This window comes from Aulonocara stuartgranti, assembly GCF_965226115.1.
Source record: "Aulonocara stuartgranti genome assembly, chromosome: 22".
NCBI classification, from domain to species: domain Eukaryota; kingdom Metazoa; phylum Chordata; class Actinopteri; order Cichliformes; family Cichlidae; genus Aulonocara; species Aulonocara stuartgranti.
In genome coordinates, this window is record NC_138957.1 from 27,638,323 (window position 1) to 27,658,224 (window position 19,902).

The following is a 19,902-nucleotide window of genomic DNA, read 5'->3' on the forward strand; positions in this document are numbered from 1 at the left end:
CTACTATTACTCGTGCTATTTGACTATTTGAGCTGCAGTCTTTAGGAAGTATTTAGCAAGTTTTGCCTCTTTTTATTTTAATCTCTTCATTATTATAACAGTGAGTCTGATTTCTTGTATTACTGGGTTTTTTTAAAAGTTTTACTTACTTTTGGGTTTTCTGCTAATGAGTTTGTTTTGTGACCTGTGTTTTGGGTCATGTTTTCTTTATTATTTTAGTATCTCGAGTTTAGTTTATGGTTCCTGTCTAGTTTGCATAGTTTTGAAAACCTGTTATGATGGTTTATTGTTCTAGTGCTTGTGTTCTTGGTCTTTATTTAGCCAAAGACAAAGACGACAAGAGATGATAGCGACTTATGAGCCTGTTGTGAGCGGGTCCAGTGGTTTCCAGTGAGTGCTTTTTAGCCTAAAACCAATGATGTACAGATGATGTCTTTAAGTTACTTCAGAGTGGTATGAGCCCTCACAACTAACAAATATAGAAGAGCAGGCTGTAATTCTCCCTTCACAGTACATGGATAACACTTAAACTGTGAATTATCTTTAAAAAGAAGAGAGGAAGTGGTAAAAGCATATCTGTGGGGGTGATGGGATCACCACTGCTGACTACCCACTTCCTTCAAAGGAGTCAACTGAGGTGAAACACCAAAAACCACAGAAACAATTGTTTTTGGTGTGTAAACAGCTAAACAATAGTTCTAGACAGAGTCCAACAAACAAGGTAACAAAAGCCTTTTTGTATTTGTTCCAAAGTTGGATCAGACTGAAAGTTTTTCTCTTGATTAACTGTGACTTCATAAATGATGAGAGGTGGTTAAGGAAAAATTTAAGGAAAAATTGTCACTGCAAATGGGGAGGCTGCAGAGTTTGTCCTTCAGCTTCCTTAAAGTCAGAGTCTCCTGAGCTCCTGCCTCTGTGGACGTATCGTTGCTTGTTTGTTTTAGACATAAAGGGGAATTCCAGTGATTTTACACATCAAAGGCGGTTTTCGGGTCTTCTGAGAGCGCTGCTGCTCTTGTGAAAAAAAGTTGTTTAAAGCGTTTTGTGTCTCCTGAGGGAGCTGCATGAAGTCTGCCTCTGAAGCTGGTGTTGTACAGGCACAAAGAAGGGAGACCTCTGTAGTCTGCTGCATTAGCTGCTTGTGGCATAAATCAAAGGCTGCCAGGTCTGTAAAGCTGTTGTCCCACGTGCACTTTGGCTCTTAATTTTTCAAGAACTTACCTGAAAGATGGTGAGAACAGAAATGTCCAATGGACTGAGATCGCACGTTATCTGGTCTTTAATCTGCTCTAACCAGATCCCTCACTCACAGTTAATCTATATGTCAGAATATTACAAAGTAAGAAGTGTTGACTTCTGTTTACTGCAAAACCACGCAGTATTTGAAGTACCGCAACCACCATTGAAGCAGACAGCTTCCTGCTAATTTGAGTTGTGAAAAATATATTTGCCTTTTCAAGAAATTGTGTGCATGTGCACACAATTGTGTGCTAAGGGGCAATCAAAAATAGCCCAGTACTTAGAGGCGATATCAAAAGAGCAACAGAGGACATTTCAGAGTGTTTATGTGTTCATGTAGAGTCAGTTTTGTAGGACTTGGATGTAAATAAATTCTTTCATTTTAAATATATGAGACATATATTATTGGAGATGCATGAATATCTACAATTTAGACTTTAAAATGAAAGTCTCATGCAGTCTGTCCATGCAGTGGACCTGCCAACCCTGCCTGACACATCTGACCCTGTTCATGTCGCATGGTGAGTAATGTACGACGAGATAATGTGTCTCGCTTTGCAGCCCACTGAGAGTCAGATGGTTTTGCGCCTTCTGTTTTTCACATGAAGATCGTTGCTGGAGTATTTTTAGCCCATCCCACACACGTTGAACAGTTAATGCGAGAACTATTGTGCTTCTTTACAAAGTACAACCAAGATCTGGGATTAACGCTCTTTTCTCCAGCCCTTTCCGTGTTTCCTTCTGTCTCGGTATAAAAAATAAGCTGTACCACTCCAGCTGCATATAAACAGTCACAGTAATACTCTGCTTCTGATTGCTGGTGAATTCAGGAGAATCCACAGTCTGTGGGAGAAACTCAGCTCACAGGCTTTCAGGACACAGCATCAAGCAAATAGGACATTATGACCATTTAGTACAGTTTATACTCGCTATGAAGCCTCTGCAGATCCACCTTTACCCCTCAAAGCACACTTGCACATGCTCCTTACACAGTTTCAAGGTGAATGTCATTGATCTGTGGAAAAACAGGCTGCATTTGGGGTGCTTATTATTACAGTCGAACCCCAATTTCAGGCAGTGCCATTTAAGTGCGAGGTCAGAACTGCTTTAATATAGTGTTAAAATGACAAATAAAAATGAGTTAGAGCTTCAGCATTAGCAGAACTGAACCCTTTTCTTCGCCTGCTGTGAGGCTTTTATTAGTTGTTAAAACAGGAGTCAGCATTTTCTCTCTGCGTCGGCTGTGGGGTTCATTTGTTTTCTGATCGAGACCGGCTCTTCGTGTTCATCATTCACTGCAGAGAGTGGACTATTCATGCTATCCGTTTTTCTCATGTGTGGACATTCACATGCTTTCTATTGTAATGGAAGTTTCACTCTGTTAGTGAGCCATTCCCACAGGACAGCTGGTCGTGGATGAAAGCCGAGTTGTTATTTGTTGTGGGGATGTGGAGTACAGTATGGGGTGGAGGTGGCGATGCATTAAGTGACGTCTCGGCGATACGAGACCTGCAGGCTCACTCTGGAGATTCGCTCTTCTCTGTTCTTATTACGCCTGCATACAGCTATGTAGGATGCTCTCTGCAAGGTAGTGTTGGGGGGGGGGGGGGGGGGGTTGCCATGGAGATGGGCTGAAGTGGTGCTAGGTCCTCTGTGATTGGTTTAGAAGACGTAGCATACATATTGCATAGCACAGAGAAGAACCACAAAAGGAGACGGGATCGGCGAGCACCCCAGGAGTCCCGTTTTTTTTCCAGCAGCTCTTCAGTCACGGCCTCTCGGAGTCAGAGAGAGCTACGCAAATCCTCACGTTACACCAAAGTGTATCAAGATTCAGGCTAATTACTGCTTCAGATGAGCGTGTCTGAACAGCAAATCACACACGGGAGTTTAAATGTTGACCTTGAAACTGAATCACCTCCTTTTTAGATGTTAAATATTCCCAACATTGTTCAGAATTCATTCTAAAAATCATTATACAGCACAAGATTGAGAGAAACTGCTCTTAAATCTGGTGTTACTGCAGGGGATAGTCATGGATCACTTGGCATACTGCAGCAGGTTGAAGACGCTGTATCTGGGGCAGTTATTGTTTTTGGGCTCTGTACAGAAACCTTATCTCATCTATTTCACTGACCCTCAGTAGATCTGTGTCCGGGATATTCTGGGCATATTCTTTTATAGAGATGCTATAAAAAGAGGAGCTGCGGCAGTCAAAGCATCCTGAGCTTAAATCTGTTCTGAAACAGCAAACTTGGAGGGAAATGCGTAACTTTTAGGGAAAAATAAGATTTTTAAAACCTAATTTCTGTCAGATTTGACTGGTTCAGCAGTTCAACAGGAGTGATTATGTCTGAGTGATCAATGAAATTAAAGTTAAATGAGATAATGCTTCATAAAAGCTTCCTAAATGCTTTTCAAGATGAGTGATGAGACTTGTTTTGGTTTGACTTTCTATTTTTCTGTTTACAATGCTTTCTAGAAAAAATTTCAGATTTTCATAGATTTTCATAGTGGAGAAGTATGACACAACAACAATCAAGCTCTTTCCTTCTTTGACAGTAAGGCCTGAATTATGCTTCAGCTTTAAATCTATATTGTAACTAAGGGCAACACTGTAACCTTCCACTTAACCTGACCTGCACCTCCTGAGAAATGTAACCACATGTCAGGTCTGCACGACTTTAATAGCGTGGAAGGTTGTGGTGTAAGGTCAAGAGGGGTTTCCAGTTCTGTCATAAGTTTGGACAGAAAGTCTAAATTAAGCTTTACCGTAGGTTGTTCTCTGCTCTCCACACCAGAGGATTGTTGATTCACTCTCAGTATCAGCTCCTATCATTTGAAACTGGGCCACTGCTTGATTAATTGATCAATTGATTGGTTAATTTTTCTACATGTCTTGGGTGTACTGCGTGAACAGGAGTAGCCTGAGCACAAAATCCTGAGGGACTCCAGTGCTGAACATCGAGTGGAGGAAGCGTGACATCCAAACTATTTCTTTATCTTATAAATCTGTAACATAGTAAGAGAAAGCGCATTAAAATAAGTAAATACATGTTTCTTTTGGTGTTGTTTTAAAAATAAGTTGCGTTTTTTATATCACAATCATCATTACGACTCTCAGGATGGCTTTTTAGAAAACAGGTTTCTCATATACTCAAATAAAGTCCATGAGTTGCAAGAATTGTGCCATTTAGTGTGGGTCTGCTTGGGGTTAATAACTCATGACTTTCTTCACACAGTAGGCCAAATGCTGTTTTCTGGGATTCAGATTTTAGCCATTTCAAAGCTGAGACTCCGTAGCAGTAATCAGCTTTTTTCACTATAGCTCTGCCTCTGAAGCTGATGTATATATAGTACTGTAGTATTATACGCACAAAATCATAGTAATACTACAATTTTTAGTATGTAGGAAACCAGAAATGTTTTCCTGCTCTCTTAAGACTTGAGTCTACTTCTCACATACCAGAAAATGATCAATAACTCTGCAATCTTTTAGCTTATTGTTTATAAGTTTAGTGAAGATGAGATGATAAATACAACTTGATGTGAAAATATGCATGTGTTTGTGAAGTAATTCTTTTCTCCCTTACAGACTCAGTGAGCTCGGAGCAAAGACAGAAGCTTGCAAAGGAGCGGAGGGAGGAAAGAGCCAGATACATCGGTAAGAAATGAGAAAGCGGATATAAAACACGATGGACTCAGCTGTCAGCTCCAGAAACCACTGCTACTGGATGCATGAAGCAGGGATTTCTTGTAACCAACTTAATGTGTCGACATCTTTTATCTTTTGTATCCCTCTTTGTGAATCTGTCACTCTGCTCTGAAGTGACTGACGGTTATTGACGTCTCTTATTGTTTCTTCCTGCATGGCGCTCAGAACAGCAAACTCAGCTGCAAGGTAAGGGGCTTCACTAAAAGCTTTCGCAGCAGTCATGCCATGTGGGAGTAATCAGCATCATTATGTGGATCCTTTTTCCTTTCTGCCGTGCCCGTTCTTCTCCCCCCATCACCGATCGCTTTGGTTATCTGTCGCCACTCGGTGGAAACTTTTGAACTCCGTGATCGGTCTGCAGCCTCATTTTTGGTTTAAATGTATCTGCTCCTATCATGTTTGAATCTATTTTGGCTTTTGTGTTTTGCATTCCCACCCAGCGTGCATGCTCCACACCTATAATTAGAGTTTTACTTTGTGGCTGCAGAATGAAACTTCTCCTTATAAAAACACAGAGGCTGGTCCAAACACATGAGAAGCTGAGGACGTCTCCGAAGCGCAGGCGGCCAATCGGACCAGAGCTTAGTGGGCGTTTCCCAGCAGAGACGTCCCATAGAGCCCAAGGCAGTCGGCGTAAAAAATGAGCAGTCATTACCATAAACTGAGACCAGGCCTCGCAGACAGATTAGATTTAATTACTGCTTCCATTAGTATCAGTTATGTGGTCATGCTGCAGCAGTTAAAGTTAAACGTCGCTGCCTTTTTATCGAGAATATCCCAGGTTCAGATACTCGGAGCTAAGTTTCGTTTTCAGCCGTCTGCCCCTGCGCGTAATTATGTGGCAGTGTTAAGCCTTTCTTCAGTGTAGAGCCTGCAGTTTGTTGCACACAGTATGCAGGTGATGCCTTATATATGACAGCTTGTTATGTAACTGCAACTGTGCTCTAGATATTTCGTGCAGAGATGAGCATGTGAAAGCAAGTTCCGAAGCGTTAACCTGACACATATTTTTCAGTCCTGCTATGGATAATTAGATTTTTTCAGGAATGGGATTTAAGGAGGAGTGAAGACGTCTTTCTCGCTGTTGATGAAGTGCAGACGTGTGCGTGTCGTTGGCTCATTAGCGAAGATGAGCCGCAGAAAACCGAACTAAATATAAAACACGTATTTGTGTCAGACCATTGCTGCATCCTTGCATAGCTTAGTGCAGTTTTCCTGTTGCTGGTTAACTCATAAACAAAGACATTTCATGCCGTTCCTTCAGCTGGATCCAGCCTGTAACCCTCCCGCATCTTCACCCATACTTACCCGTCCATCTTTTTTTCATTCTTTTCATATAAAGTATGATATGGAAGCTGATTGAAGACGAGTAAATGCTGCGTAAGATGAAGGCTCTTAAATTGAGAAACGATTGATTGCAGTCTGATCGTTACCCGGAGAAATGAGCCACAGCAGTGTGTGTGTGCACAGAAAAACTGGCATATGCTGGAGGGTGCTGTAAAAGACAGCAGGGAACTTCAGCTTATTTACTGTTATCAGGATTAAAGTGTAATGAACACAGTGTCTTCCGTCTGTTTTACCCGTTTTGTTTGGGTGCTGCTGTTAGAGGCCTTTAAAGATCTTTAGCTGATTATATGCTATTACAAATAAAGAACTGACTTTCAATAACAGGCATAAATTACATTTTCTTTTCCAAAATAACATTTGAAATAATATATTAATGATACGCTGGCGTCTAATGCTTATGCTTTAGCCAGGCATGAGGCACAGCTCCAGGGATTTTGGTCCAGACTGAAATATTATGACAACAGATGGATGGATTGCCATGATATTATCTCCCAGAGAATACCTTTTATAATTGTGGTGATTCCCCTCTTCTCCCTCTTGCACCAAACGCAGACAAATCTTTCAGGTTACTGGTAAAACATCTCCACAGAGTTTGTATACCGAAATCTGTGGCTCCCGAAGGATGAGCTATTCCTCAGGATGAACTTTAATAACTTTATCAAGCTTTTTATCTGGCACCCTCACTGCTTCAGACGCCTGTAGAATTAATCAGTCTTAGCTCTATTTCATGTTAAGCACAAAGCAGTAAAAATTAGCATTCTAACCCACCAAATAACAAACATACGATAATCAATGGTAAAATGCATTATCCATAAATGTTCTGAAAGAGTTAAAATCACTGTAAACCCACAAAGCACCTTTTTAAAGTGGACTTCTTATGCTTTTCCTTATTTTCTGTCATATAAAGTTATACTGATGGAGTGTTGGATGCTCATATTAATCATGGCCGAAGATTCAAATAATGAGGTCAGCATATGTAGAAGGAGCCCAAAGCTCAAGCTTAAGACAGTTTTTCTAGTCTTGGCTGTGTTTGATGTCAGTGAGAGCACTTTTTCTTTAGCCCCACCCACATACTGTCCAAAACGTCAGCTTATGAGGGGCAGCCAATCAGAAGAAAGCTGGCTTAAAACTCGAGGAGCTAGCGCAGTTTGTTTCAGACAGATTATGAACAGAGGGTTTGAACCAAGACTCAAAAAATTATACATTTTGACTATTTTTAAACTGTAATTAATGCAGAACTACTTGAGTCCAAGAGTAAAAAAGATTAAGCCATAAAAGGTCATAGTAGCTCCCCTTTAAGGTGCCAAATAAGGAAAAGGGAGTCATTTGTTTATATAGCAGTAATTCACAGCATTGCAAAAGCAGCTAACACGTGAGACCTAAATAAACTGTTTCAAACTGATATTGTTTTTTGTAAACAATTCTCTTTCTTTCTGTGGTGACCCTGCAGCTGCAAAGAAGGCTCAGTGGCTGCAGAAGGAGGAGAAGGCCCGGCGTCTGAGGGAGAATCAGCTGGAGGAGCGCAGGAGGAAGCTGGAAGAGCAGCGGCTGAAGGCGGAGAAACGTCGAGCGCTGCTGGAGGAGAAACAGAGACAGAAGCTAGAAAAGAACAAGGTGAAAAAGTCAAGCTTCCCATTTATCTGTTTGGTTCTTAAAGTTGACATCTGAATCGTCCAAAACTAGACTCTGTAACAAACACTGCATATTTGAACCCTTTCATGTTATTTTATAGGTTGATTTTGATGATTATCACTCAGCTGTTGGAAGAAGCAACCAATACTCAAAAATAATATTTATGTCCAGTCACAGAATACATTTCTGCTCTGCTTAAATTGAGCGCTAAGTAGGGTAAGGGAGTGTTTATGTAACTAAAACACTCTGCTGTACACAGTTTTTAGTATTCGGTGATTTCCCCTGGGACTTCAGATTGATAAATTTTACTATCTGACTGTGGAAAAACTGCTTTGTTGGATAACAGCATCATACAGCAGTAACTAGTCGTGTTGCCATCACAGAGAGGATGCCAAGCATTCAGCAAACAAGCTGCACATAAGTGTTGGGTGGACAAATTAATTGCTGACATCATAAAAATATTCCCATTATGTAACTAATGAGCTTCAGGGCCTTTTTGCACTCGATCCAGTTAGGTTTGGCTTCACATTGCAATTATGCAAGTGCACTAAGGAACCCTACGTGACATCTAAGCCTCCTGTCTTCCTTGCATATGTTGGCTGCATCTCATTATACTTTTGTGACCTCATTTACCATGCTTTTGCATGCTGTCATTTTGAATAGATTAAAATAAATGAAGAGATTCACTTTTTACAGGTTTACACACTGCTGCTGTGATTTAGCCTCTTTCATTCTACCTGAAAATCCCTGTTAGGGGATCCTACTACACTCATTTAAAGCTCCTTATTACTTTCAGAGTGGCTTTGTGTGACTCAAAATTCAAAATGATCCTTATTTACTTTACACTGGCCCTAGTTGTAACTCCCAATTACATTCACTGTCTAAAACAAGCAGTTTAAGCTATATTTCCCCTGCCTTTAAACCAGGTTTATTTTGATTGGCTGCTGCTGCCAAATGGAAGGTTTTAACATCAGGTGGGTGGGGCTTCTGGGCTCACACTCAAAGTGCAAGAGATTATCATATTAAAGATATCTACTCTAACTGACGTCACATCGGGCCAAGAGTAGAAAGAAACAGTGATTAGCTCGTAGTTTTAACCTTTGGGCATGTTTTAAAAGACTGTGCAGCATTAGTATAGTATACAGACAAGTGACCAATAGCCACGTGACATTAACTTGTCCACTCTTTTGGACATGTGACAATCATGGTGACAATATAGGAGGATCAAGTGAATAAGACCCCAGCCTCACAGACATACAGACCAGTCAGTAACCCCATTGTACCCGCCTGCTGCTAGTGGAAAATTGTTGGCAAAAAACATTGTGATTAGCTTGGTTGTTAGCATTTTGCTGCAATCATAGCTTGAATTGAACTCATGGACTTGCTGAACTGAAAAGTGTGATACAAACTGGAAATGGAGACCGTTTGCCTTCAAAGTAAAAGTTTAAAACATGTTGGCCACAGGGGTGAGGCACAGCTTTTACTTTGAAGGAGAACCTTATCCACTTCCAGTTTCCTTTGCACTTTTCTCAAGTTGTACTTATGCTGGGCTAGTAATTACCTATTAATTCTTACCAGCAGCTGTCAGACTCTATAACACAGTTAAACATCCTTTTGGTTATCGAACACATCAGCTTGTTTGTTCACTGCACATTTTATACATGTCTCCGTACAATATTTCTATACATATTTCTGTACATTGTTACCTGTATATACAAACTTAGGTTGCTTATGTATATAGGACCACCTTGTGTCTTCCTTTTATATTTTATATTCCCCTTGCTATAAGAGCTGTGTAAAACCCAAATTTCTCATCTGTGGCATAATAAAGGTCTATTCTATTCTATTCTATTCTATTCTAATAATTAAGCTGTTAAGCTGTCATTTCCGGTGCATATTTACTATAAAGATGTCATAGTTTAACACTGACTGTGTGTTTCTTCATGTAGGAGAGATATGAGGCAGCTATCAAGAGATCGACCAAGAAGACTTGGGCCGAGATCCGCCAGCAGAGGTGGTCCTGGGCAGGCGGACTAAACCAGACCTCCCGCAGAGAGAGTGAGTTTCAGATGAACCTAAACTATAATTATAATGATAATAATAATAGTAATACAAGCACATATGTATGATTTTCTCTCTGTTAACTCAAGTCTTTGTGCTGCACAGACTTGTGACTCACTGCTTCAGCTGATGCAACTCAAGGAAATAGCTCATGAAGGGTTTGCTGTCACAAGGGTGGGGTACCAGAGGCAGATGACCTACTCAGTAATTTATGATTATACCACTCGTAATTCCTCACTGTTGTTTGGGCAAAAATCAGTCCTGAGCGTCACAGTTGTTCATTTAAACTCAGAAGGACGAGCTTGAAGGTAGCCGTCACGCTCACGTTTCATTAGATCAGAAGTGTGAAGTGTGTTTTTTCAGGGAGCTGTGAACTTATTTCCCCGTTTTCAAACTTCTGTTAATGCTGTGTGACGGGGTGGTGCTGAGGGCAGCACAGTTACCTCTCCTCCAAAGTGTGAAAGGCCCTGATTGTGTGTGGAAACGTGAGTGATATTTTAGTTTTGGTAGCAGGAAGAAAGCTCGAGGTATTTACTCTGAAATGTGACTTCTAACTACACCCCCCCCTCCCACGCTTTCCCCCAAATTTCCTCCCCATTTCCCTCCAAATCTGACTCCAGATTAGATGATAGTGAGTCTAATCTCAGAAAACGGTGAGTCCCTGTTCACAGCTGCATGTTCCAACCAAAGCAGCCCCGTCTCTTGTCAGCCCTCAGCTGGGGCCGCCGCCTGCACCCCGGCCGCCTTGTGAACAGTTGTTGTCTGTTGCGTTCTCTCCGGTGCAGGCAGATGCTCGGCCTCCACGGTCAACTTGCCGAGACAGGTGGACCCTGTCATTAACAACAGGCTGTCCAAGTCCTCTGCCACGCTCTGGAACTCCCCCAACAGAAGTAAGGACGACCCGACGTCAGTGTCCACCAGGCTTCCTCTTCCCTCTCCCTTTCCCTTCCAGTTCATCCCCCTCCTTTTCCACCTTCCCCTTCTCCTCTTACCCTAATCTGGTTTTGTTTTATTATAACTGTCGTCTCTGGTGGCCTGCCTGCCTGCCTGTGCTTGGTGACTGGTCATTTACCACCTACTCCCTCCTCTTAATCACGCTCTCGGTCTCGTGTGCATCGTGTTTTTGTTTTTTTTACTTTTTTCTTTAATTTCAGTTGGTGGCTTGTCATTGATTTGAGTCTCCTCTGCATTTTTGATCAGCCTCCCTTTCACCTTGACATCACTGAGCCATATTTTGTGGTATATTTTGGTGTTTCATAGGCTTATAAGTTCACATCTTGTCACCTCCTTTTTGGTTGTCCCCTCCACTGTACTGTTGGTGGTTGGCTGTGCTGGTGGTGGTGGTGATGGTGATGGTATAGGTGGAAGGTATAGTGTGATTGTTGCAAGTGAATCAACTTTATCAACTAAATGCAAATATATATTTTTATGCTGCCTTAAACTATACAATATTGGATTGTTTCCTTTGGTTTTACATGTTTATCGATGTAATGGCTCAGTCACACTAGAGTAAAAAAGGACAGAAACTTCATCGCGACTAAGAAACATCAGTAGTGGTCCAGGGAATCTGCAAGTAGTTTTGATCTCAAGGGTTTGACAGTAATAAACACAGACAGATTGCCAAAACATTGCAATCAATCTGTGCTGATGAGTGCTAATTAGCTGGGATGCATCTCTTTGAAATAGAGGCCATTACTCAACTGGTTGTATTCTGATTATATGAGTGTAAACAAGCAAGGTTGCTGTGCACCCATGTCATTTAAATCGCCATCCAGCAGCAACAACTATTTGTAGAGGAACTTCTGTTTCAAGCCTGTAAGGTTATGGCTGGACTCTCACCATAAGTAGATACTTTGAATTTCTGTGTATGCTGACAGCAACAGCTTTGCAGCTAATGGCAACAGATTTGTTCATAATCACTGAATTGTTACAAATAGATTGCACATAACTGCTAGCTTGACTCTATTCAATCACAAGCTGGTAGGAGACTAATATCAGACTGACGCTGTTTTATTTGTTTTATCGCACCAAAAGCCACTTTAATGATGGCATCTGACTGCAAGACTAAAGCAAATGTTTCAAAGGCAACAAGCTCACAGGGTTAAAAGTTTTGGTCATGCCACAGTCTCCGGCCATTATTTTCCCTGCACAATCTGATATCCCTGTGTTGGTGTTATTCTTTTATCATCATAATAATATTGATCCAGGATCAACATTGCCATGACCACTGATGATGTCTGAGCATTTAGTTTAGCATTAGCCAAAATTTTTGAATGACCAAAATGAACTAAAACCAAGCTGAACGTTTGTTTTAGAAGAGTTTTATATAGACAAATGCATTTTTCCCTTTTCCCCACATTGAAAAGCTATGACATCACCAATGTGATTAATCTGTTACAATTTTGATCCTGGACAGACGTTATTATAACGATGCAGCTACAACACCAGCACGCAGATATCAGATACAGTTTTTTGACTGTAGTATAAGACATTTTCTTACTTTTAGGTTTATGTAAAGATACTTTTCAAGTATATATTACATCATTCCTCTTGTTCAAACAGTGCATAAATTTTTTATTTTTTATTTTTTTATTTTTTTCCTTTTTTTTGGCCTGTCCCGTTTGGCTCTTTTGCCATCAGAATTGTTGTCTAAATTTGATTTGATTTGATTTGATTTGATTTGATTTGATTTAAAGGCAAAGAAAGATGCCCAACGGATTTACTTTACCAAACTGACCATCCCAGCCTTGCCGTAATGGTCCATTTGATTCACCTTTTATTGTTTATTTTATTTTCACTTACTGAATACGGGACAGACTTGACTGGGGGAAAGAAGGGGAGAAAGAAAGAGGGAAAGAGAAACAGTTGAGAAGAGGGACGGGGGAGAAGGGCAAAAGACAAAAACCAACAGAACGGGCAGAGAAAAAAAAAATGCATATATCAATCACCTGGATCACCTGCTGAGACAGAAAAAAGAAAACAAGCAGAAGAGAACAAGAGTAATAGAATAAACAACATCACAATGATATATGGGAATATGACAGTAAATACTAAATGTTAAACATTATTGTGCAGCACATAAGATCAACAGAACACAGTGTGCTTTGAGGTAGGAGCCAAAAAGGGTGTAGTTTGTGGGTGTGATCACCCGTGTGTACACCTGTGAGCATGGACGCGCTTGTTTTTTGTTTTTTTAAAAGGTTCCTTCATGTAATAATCTGCTAGAGGGTGTGGGGGGGCCACAGCCCCGTCCTCCAGGGCATGAAGCAGGTATGGAGGAGATCAAAACTCCAGACATCCAGAGGCCCCCAGAACACAAGAGACCAAGGAAGACCAACAGAGGGGCAGCTGCGCCACTGTCCCGGAAAGAGCTGAGGAGAGTCCCAGATGAGGGCTCACTCAGCAGCCGTGGAGCAGAAGCCAGGGGGAGTTGCAGTGACGCGCCCGTGAGCTCCGCCGGCAGCCAGCTGCGCCTGAGTGACCGAGCCCCAGGCCGAGAGGCCGGGGGCACCCCACCTCCGAAGTGGCCCGAGCGAGCCCCAGGCTCCAGGCCCCGATAAGCGGCCGCCAAGGAGTGAGCCGGTGTGTACCTGGACGCCCATCCCCGGACACAAAGAACCACCAACGCACCGATGTCTGAGGGGGTCCGCCACTGGCAGGGGAAGTGGTGGTAGGGGGAGATAGGCCTCCAAACCTTGGAGGGCCTGAGATGTCCCCAGAGAGGTGGCGCCTGACACCCAACCTGACATATAGACACAGACATACAGGCACACACAGACACAAACATCCATTCCCACCCTCATGCTCTCATATGCACTCACTCCACACTCAACCAACGTGGAGACATACATAAAGAGACGTTGTACACACGATCACACTCCCCAAGCGTACTCTACAAACCGGGTCTAGGTGCCCCCGCCCCTGGAGGGGGGAACTGCACCCAGACCCAGGTGGTGTTTCCCTTTTCCCTGCGGTGGGGGGAGGCAGACCGCCCCGACTCCGCAGCAGCAGGAAGGCTCCACACTCCAGACCGCAGTCGGACGGCCAACTCCTCCTCCTAGTCCTAGCCCCCCTGCTCCAGCAGGTCGCAGAGAACGGGGGTGAGAGAAGACTCCGAACCTCCCTCCACCCGCTCATTGTAATGTTGATGCATGTGTGTTCTAAGGTGCATTTAAAACCCAGGAGGGCATGGAGCTACCTGCCAGAGAGCAGCAGGTAAGCGCATGGTCCCTCCTGCTAGCCCTCAATGTCTACGTGTATTTAAAATTGAGAGGTGGGCAACGACGCCAGGGGTGGGGTGTACACCCTGATGGTACTTTGGACTCCGTGTATCGTGCCCACCCCCAAGATCCTATATGTATGTGTAATGAGAGTGTGAGTAATGTGAATGTCTAAGTTGTGGGATAAAATTGAGGCAGAGGCAGCCAGAAGGGGACAGAGGGGGGGGGGTAGCCTCCTCTGCACCCTGGTGACATACCCCTACTCCAAGGCCCTGCATGTGTGGGTGGTTGTGGTGGAGCGGGAAGAGGGAGGCAGCTGGAGATGGGGAGGGAAGGAAGGGAGGGGCAGGTGACCCCTCCCTGGGGCCAGCTCCCCCGCTGACCCCAGTAGGCACCCCCATACTCCGTGACCCGCCAGGGAAAGGGGGCCCAGGCCCATCCAGACCGGGCCCAGTGCAGCAGCGCCGCCCGGCCCCACAGAGCCCGGGACAGTCCACCCAACCCCACCACAGAGAAAACTGCACCCACCCCACCATCCACTCATCTTCCAGACTACATAAGACAATAAACACCCAGGCTGAGATCTTCCTCCACCTCTCCTGTATCTCCCCCTCCTGCAGAGTGCATAAAATTAAGCAACAAGCCCTACAGTTAAAATAAGAAACTCATCATGAAACTGTGCGAGCTAGCTCTGTAAGGTTCAACAACAAGTTGAAAGTTTTTCCTCCAAGATCGTGTTTATGCTTAGAAGTGGATTTTCTAATTTCCTGAATTGTTGGTATAACTTAAATAGGCGTTAGCACGATTATTTCTACACCGTGTGTGGACTGTGCACATAAGTCAAGCTAAACAGCAACATCAGCATGCTAACATGCTCCCAATGCTAACACGCAGACTTTTAGCATATATAAAATTCCCTTAGTTTACTGTGTTAGCATGCTGGCATGTTTTTATTAGTACTTAACACAAGGTTTTGCTTCAGAGGGAAAATGATAAAATGGAGTACTTGGAAGCATAGCCATCAACCTGAGTTAGTATGACAGTTTCACTGTAGCTCATCAGTAACATGAAAAAGCTACTCAAATATTTCTGTCATTGCTGTTAATTACATTGTTGTTGTCACGCACAACTTGACAGATCTAGGTTTGCTATATATATATTTATATAAAGCTCTTGCATATTGTCTCAGACTTATATCCGTTATATGTGTACTCAGCTGAGATTTCAGAGACCTTTTACTATAAACAAGCCACATTCACGCCGCCGCCAACCCCTCCAGCATCAAAATGCAAACTTTTTTCACTCTTTAAAAGCAAAAAATAATCATAGACACAAAGTAGTAAATTGAAACAAATTGCCACCAGAATTTGATGAAAATGCACAACAGATTTGGATTTTTCTTTTTTTGCTTTTATCCATTTGTTAAATTTGAAACATTGCTGTAGGTAATATTTTTTTCATTCCATTAAAATAATATTTCAAATATCTGAAACTTTTGTTTGAGGTTGTAGAAAAGTATAAGATGATTTTAGCATGCCACGTAACAAATATATAAAAATATTTCACTAAAAATTCTTCTAAAAACTGGATTTTCAGGCCAATTGTAATTGTCAGGTAAATGCTGACAATTAGACATTTAATCATAATAATAAATAGAAGTAGTCGCTTTAAGATATTTTTCAGCTTGTAACAAACTGAGCAGTTGTCTTTTTGTCAGCAGTACAATAGTATGTCTAAATTGCTCTATCAGACTTCTTTTATCAATCTCCCGAGTTCCCACATACACACACTTAAGCGACACTGTCTTCATCTCATTTCGTCACGCCTCATGACGTGTTATTATTGATCGTATCACCCACGGTGCAATCACCAGCTCGGTTATCGGCTCGCTCGCGAACACAATACAGATTCAGATTTTGTGCTTGATCATCACTAATACAGACACTCCGATACTGCAGGCACATGAAAGGACGGTCGATAGCAGAGCTGCTGTCTCTGGGCCAGAGGGTGGCGGGATGGTGACGTTTACAGATGCAGGTACCTCGAGGTGAACGGTCGATCAGCAGGCGGCAGCTCAGCCTCCCTTTGCCGCATTGGAGAAGGAAGAGGAGGAGGGAAAACACTGTTGCTTAGCAACAGGAGGTAGTCGGGTTATCAGTTTGTCATAAAACATGCTGTGAGAAGGATCTGTCCTGTGTGCAGCAGAGGTGACTGCCTTTACGGTGGAGGTTTAAGAGTGGCGGCATCTCGAATGAGTCGTAGCAGCTCTGATCACACTGACCCTTGTGTACATGTGGTGTTTGTCTGTAGGTGAGGTGTCTCACACTCTGGCTGGTGTGTGTCGTTAAAACAGAGGAATGAAAAGAATCTGAACTTCATCGTCACACATGGACGCTTCTATAAAAAGCACGTTGTTGGTTAAAATTACCGGACAACAGACAGGAAGTCGCCAAAAACCCGACCGGCTGTCGTAAATTGACAGACGTCACAGTGAGACTCTGTCTGGCTGTGGGGTTTTGGACCAAACAGTGAAAGCAAGACTGTCAAACTCATTTTAGATCCTGGGTGTGATGTGCAGCCTAATTTCATCTCGAGTGGACCAAACCTAAAAGCGTTTGCTTAAATCTTTAATTTTTTCCCAGTTTTTGTAACAGTAGCCAAAAAAGCTTAAATTAAAGTTACCACTTTTTACATTTAAACAACTGACAACAGAAAGTATTTCACCCAGCTTTTCTCATTTAATAATGAACCACAACAACAACTTCTCTATATCTAAAAATACTTTTAACCTTTCAGACATTTCCACTGTTGAGTATTCGGGTTGGCATCACCACAAAAGGCTTACCATGTTTTTGTACTTTTGTTTTTTACCATTATTGAAAAGTAACAGTAACTAAGGGGTTTACTCCAGTTTTCACACTTAAATGATACAGTTTGCTGAGCTGTTTTTGGCCCCCGGTCTGCATGTTTGACACCAGTACGTGATGTTATTGAGACAATAACAATATCGAATTACCAAGTGATGCTGGTAGAAGTGAAAGTACGAGTTCTGCTTTCTTCTGTCATTTGTTAAATGTGGCATCATGTTTTTAAGGCTGTGGTTTTACTTCAGTTTCTTTTAGTTTAATAATACTATTCACAGAAAGTTCTCTGGAAAAACAGCTGAGTTTAAGCCAGGGAAAATACAGAGTATATTCATCTTTTATTTATTGTGGAAAAACTACTTAAAGCTTAGCTCCAGGAAAAACAGATACATTTACCACACTCGTGGCAAACGAGCACAAGCTTCATGCTTTGTCCTGCTTCTTTACATTTCTCACCTGACCCTGACGAGAGTCTAGTTTCCTCTCAGACCTCTTTAATTAGCAGCAGTATGCTGAAAAAATAAATGTTCTAGAGTTCTACATATTGTTACAGTGTAATAATATGTGTTAGTCATTTAGATAAATACTAAAAATACATTGTTTTTCTTACAATATGCTGCATGGATTAGAAAGAAAACCATCTAAGAAGCAAGGAGGGCTAAATGTTAAAATGTTAACATTAATAGTAGAAATTGTCATTATGTAACTGATTAGATATTTAGATTGTTGTTATTGGTGCTTTAACGCCACACTGTTTACTGCTTTAAATATTGTAAATCATCATTATCTATAATCTATAAATCATTAAAAATGTTGTATTCAATGTTTGCTGTTTTAGTTTCAGCATATACATACACCGCCCAGTTTTACTTTGTTCTGTATGTATTAAAATGCACACCCAGTTATCTGTATACGTCTTTATCGTCAAACCTTGACTCAAACCACGTGTACGTGCGCTCCTGTGAGTGCCATTTATTCTTTCTTTCTCCCACCCTTTATTACAATCTGTTGGATTATATCCTCCTGTTGTTGCACGCTGACCCTTTATCACATGAGACTCGCTAAAGAAGCACGCAGAGCCATGTTCAGGTCGGAGGAGTGCGTCTGTGCTTGCAGGACAAACAGCACAGAACCCAGAAAACTCTGAGGGCCCTTAGCAGTTAGTGTGGGGTCGTGTAAATGGCCAAAGTGGGTCTTACCTTTGTTTTTGAGTGGTAAGTCGTAAAAATGAACTGGGGACACTCCTCTGTGTGTGTGGGTTTTGTTTTTTTTAATATTTGATGTCTTTGTGCACAACATGTTCAGGCGTTCATCCTGTACGACTTCTCTTCAGTGTTGAGTCTCATCATGTCTGAAAGGCAGGCTGGAGTTTGACCAAACATTTCTCAGCAGCAGTAAGACTCACTGGATGAGTTAAACCTCAGCGGTCAGAGCTAAAGAAGCACTGAGCTCAGGAGTCTGGGGATTTCCTATTTTTCCTATTGTTCACAAATCCCATGAATAAACTGCTTTATGGGGCTCCATTGTTGCTCAAAATCTCCGTGACATGCAGGTTTTTTTTACCGTCAGAGTGCTGCCACAAACTATTCCCTCCAGAACACCAAATGAGTATTAATCCGCTGTTGAAAATAGTTCCTACAGTTGCTCTATTTCTTCCTGTTGAAGTTTTACCTTTAAATCATATATTAATCCTTAGGCCTCCAGTTTATCCATTATTATCTACTCTTTGGAGAACGTTCTCTGATTGGCTGCCTGTTGCAAACCAAAGGTTTGAACAGCAGGTGGGTGGGGCTTCTGCACTCGCTTATAGGTGTGTGTGCAGGTGATCGTGTAAATAATATGCCTGTTTGATATCATACAGAGCTTTTGACTCACAGGATGCTGGGAACCAAACCCCAACAAAAAGAACAGATTTTATTGTACAAAGCGATTTGGAATAAAGTATTTATAAATCAAATAAAAATTGAATTTTAATCATATTTAATTTCTTGGTTCCACCTGCTGATATTCGAATCAACCAGTGAGCGTTGATGCTTCCCAGAAATGTTTCCGTAGCTGAGCTTGCATTCAGGTGCAGGTGGAAACTCGTGTAAAATCCTGTGGACTAATCTGCATTTTATTCCTGTCTGAGAATTCAAACCCTGAAGACACAAACACATTGACGGTCTGAGGGCTTGTCTGGCTAAATAAACACACGATGAAGGTGTTTATTTACAGGTGTTTACATCATAACCAGGTAACATTTCCTCATCCGGCTTCATGTGTGTGTTTTCGTGAGGTTTTCAGCAGCACACGAATGCAGCATAAAAACTCCACTCTGCATCGGATGTAGAGAGGGTGTGTGAGTGTGAGTGAAAGTGTAAAGTGGGAGGTTTTTTAGTGTGTAAGAGGAGTATCTGCTGTAACACTAACTCGACACTGACAGCGCCCTCTTGTGTCAGCCCGCAGCCTGCGCCTCAGCCCGTGGGAGAGCCGGATCGTGGAGCGGCTCATGACGCCGACGCTGTCCTTCCTGGCCCGCAGCCGCAGCGCCGCCACCCTCCTCAACAACAGCGACTCTCGTGAGTGTAAGACACCTGCTATACCTTTCTACCCTTACTCTGCTTAACCTCTGCTCCTGTGCACACACGTCTTATTGTCTGTAGTGATTTTTTTCATTCCTTTCATAAAAGGGAAAGAGTTTGTTTGCTGTGAATCAAACAAAACGGAATAAGATCCTAATCTTCCCCCGTTCTTTTTATCCTTTGTGGAGCATGTGGTATGTTTGTCCTAAACTGTGCCTTGGTTTACTTCGTGGTACATTTATGCCGAGTTCTACACAATA

The 19,902-nt window shown here is 42.2% G+C and overlaps 1 protein-coding gene across 15 annotated transcripts in view; it reads left to right on the forward strand.

The window, feature by feature from the left end:
• Positions 1 to 19,902, forward strand: part of LOC309698679 (uncharacterized protein) — a 56,642-nt gene that overhangs the window by 25,063 nt on the left and 11,677 nt on the right. For 6 of the 15 annotated variants that reach the window (XM_082521290.1, XM_082521291.1, XM_082521288.1 and 3 more), the window contains 6 exons: positions 4,835 to 4,903; positions 5,120 to 5,140; positions 7,752 to 7,915; positions 9,883 to 9,991; positions 10,780 to 10,884; positions 19,520 to 19,645. In XM_082521290.1, the coding sequence (XP_082377416.1) occupies positions 4,835 to 4,903; positions 5,120 to 5,140; positions 7,752 to 7,915; positions 9,883 to 9,991; positions 10,780 to 10,884; positions 19,520 to 19,645 (594 nt within the window). The remainder of the gene's footprint in view (positions 1 to 4,834; positions 4,904 to 5,119; positions 5,141 to 7,751; positions 7,916 to 9,882; positions 9,992 to 10,779; positions 10,885 to 19,519; positions 19,646 to 19,902) is intronic. The other 9 variants (XM_082521278.1, XM_082521279.1, XM_082521289.1 and 6 more) reach the window with 5 other exon arrangements.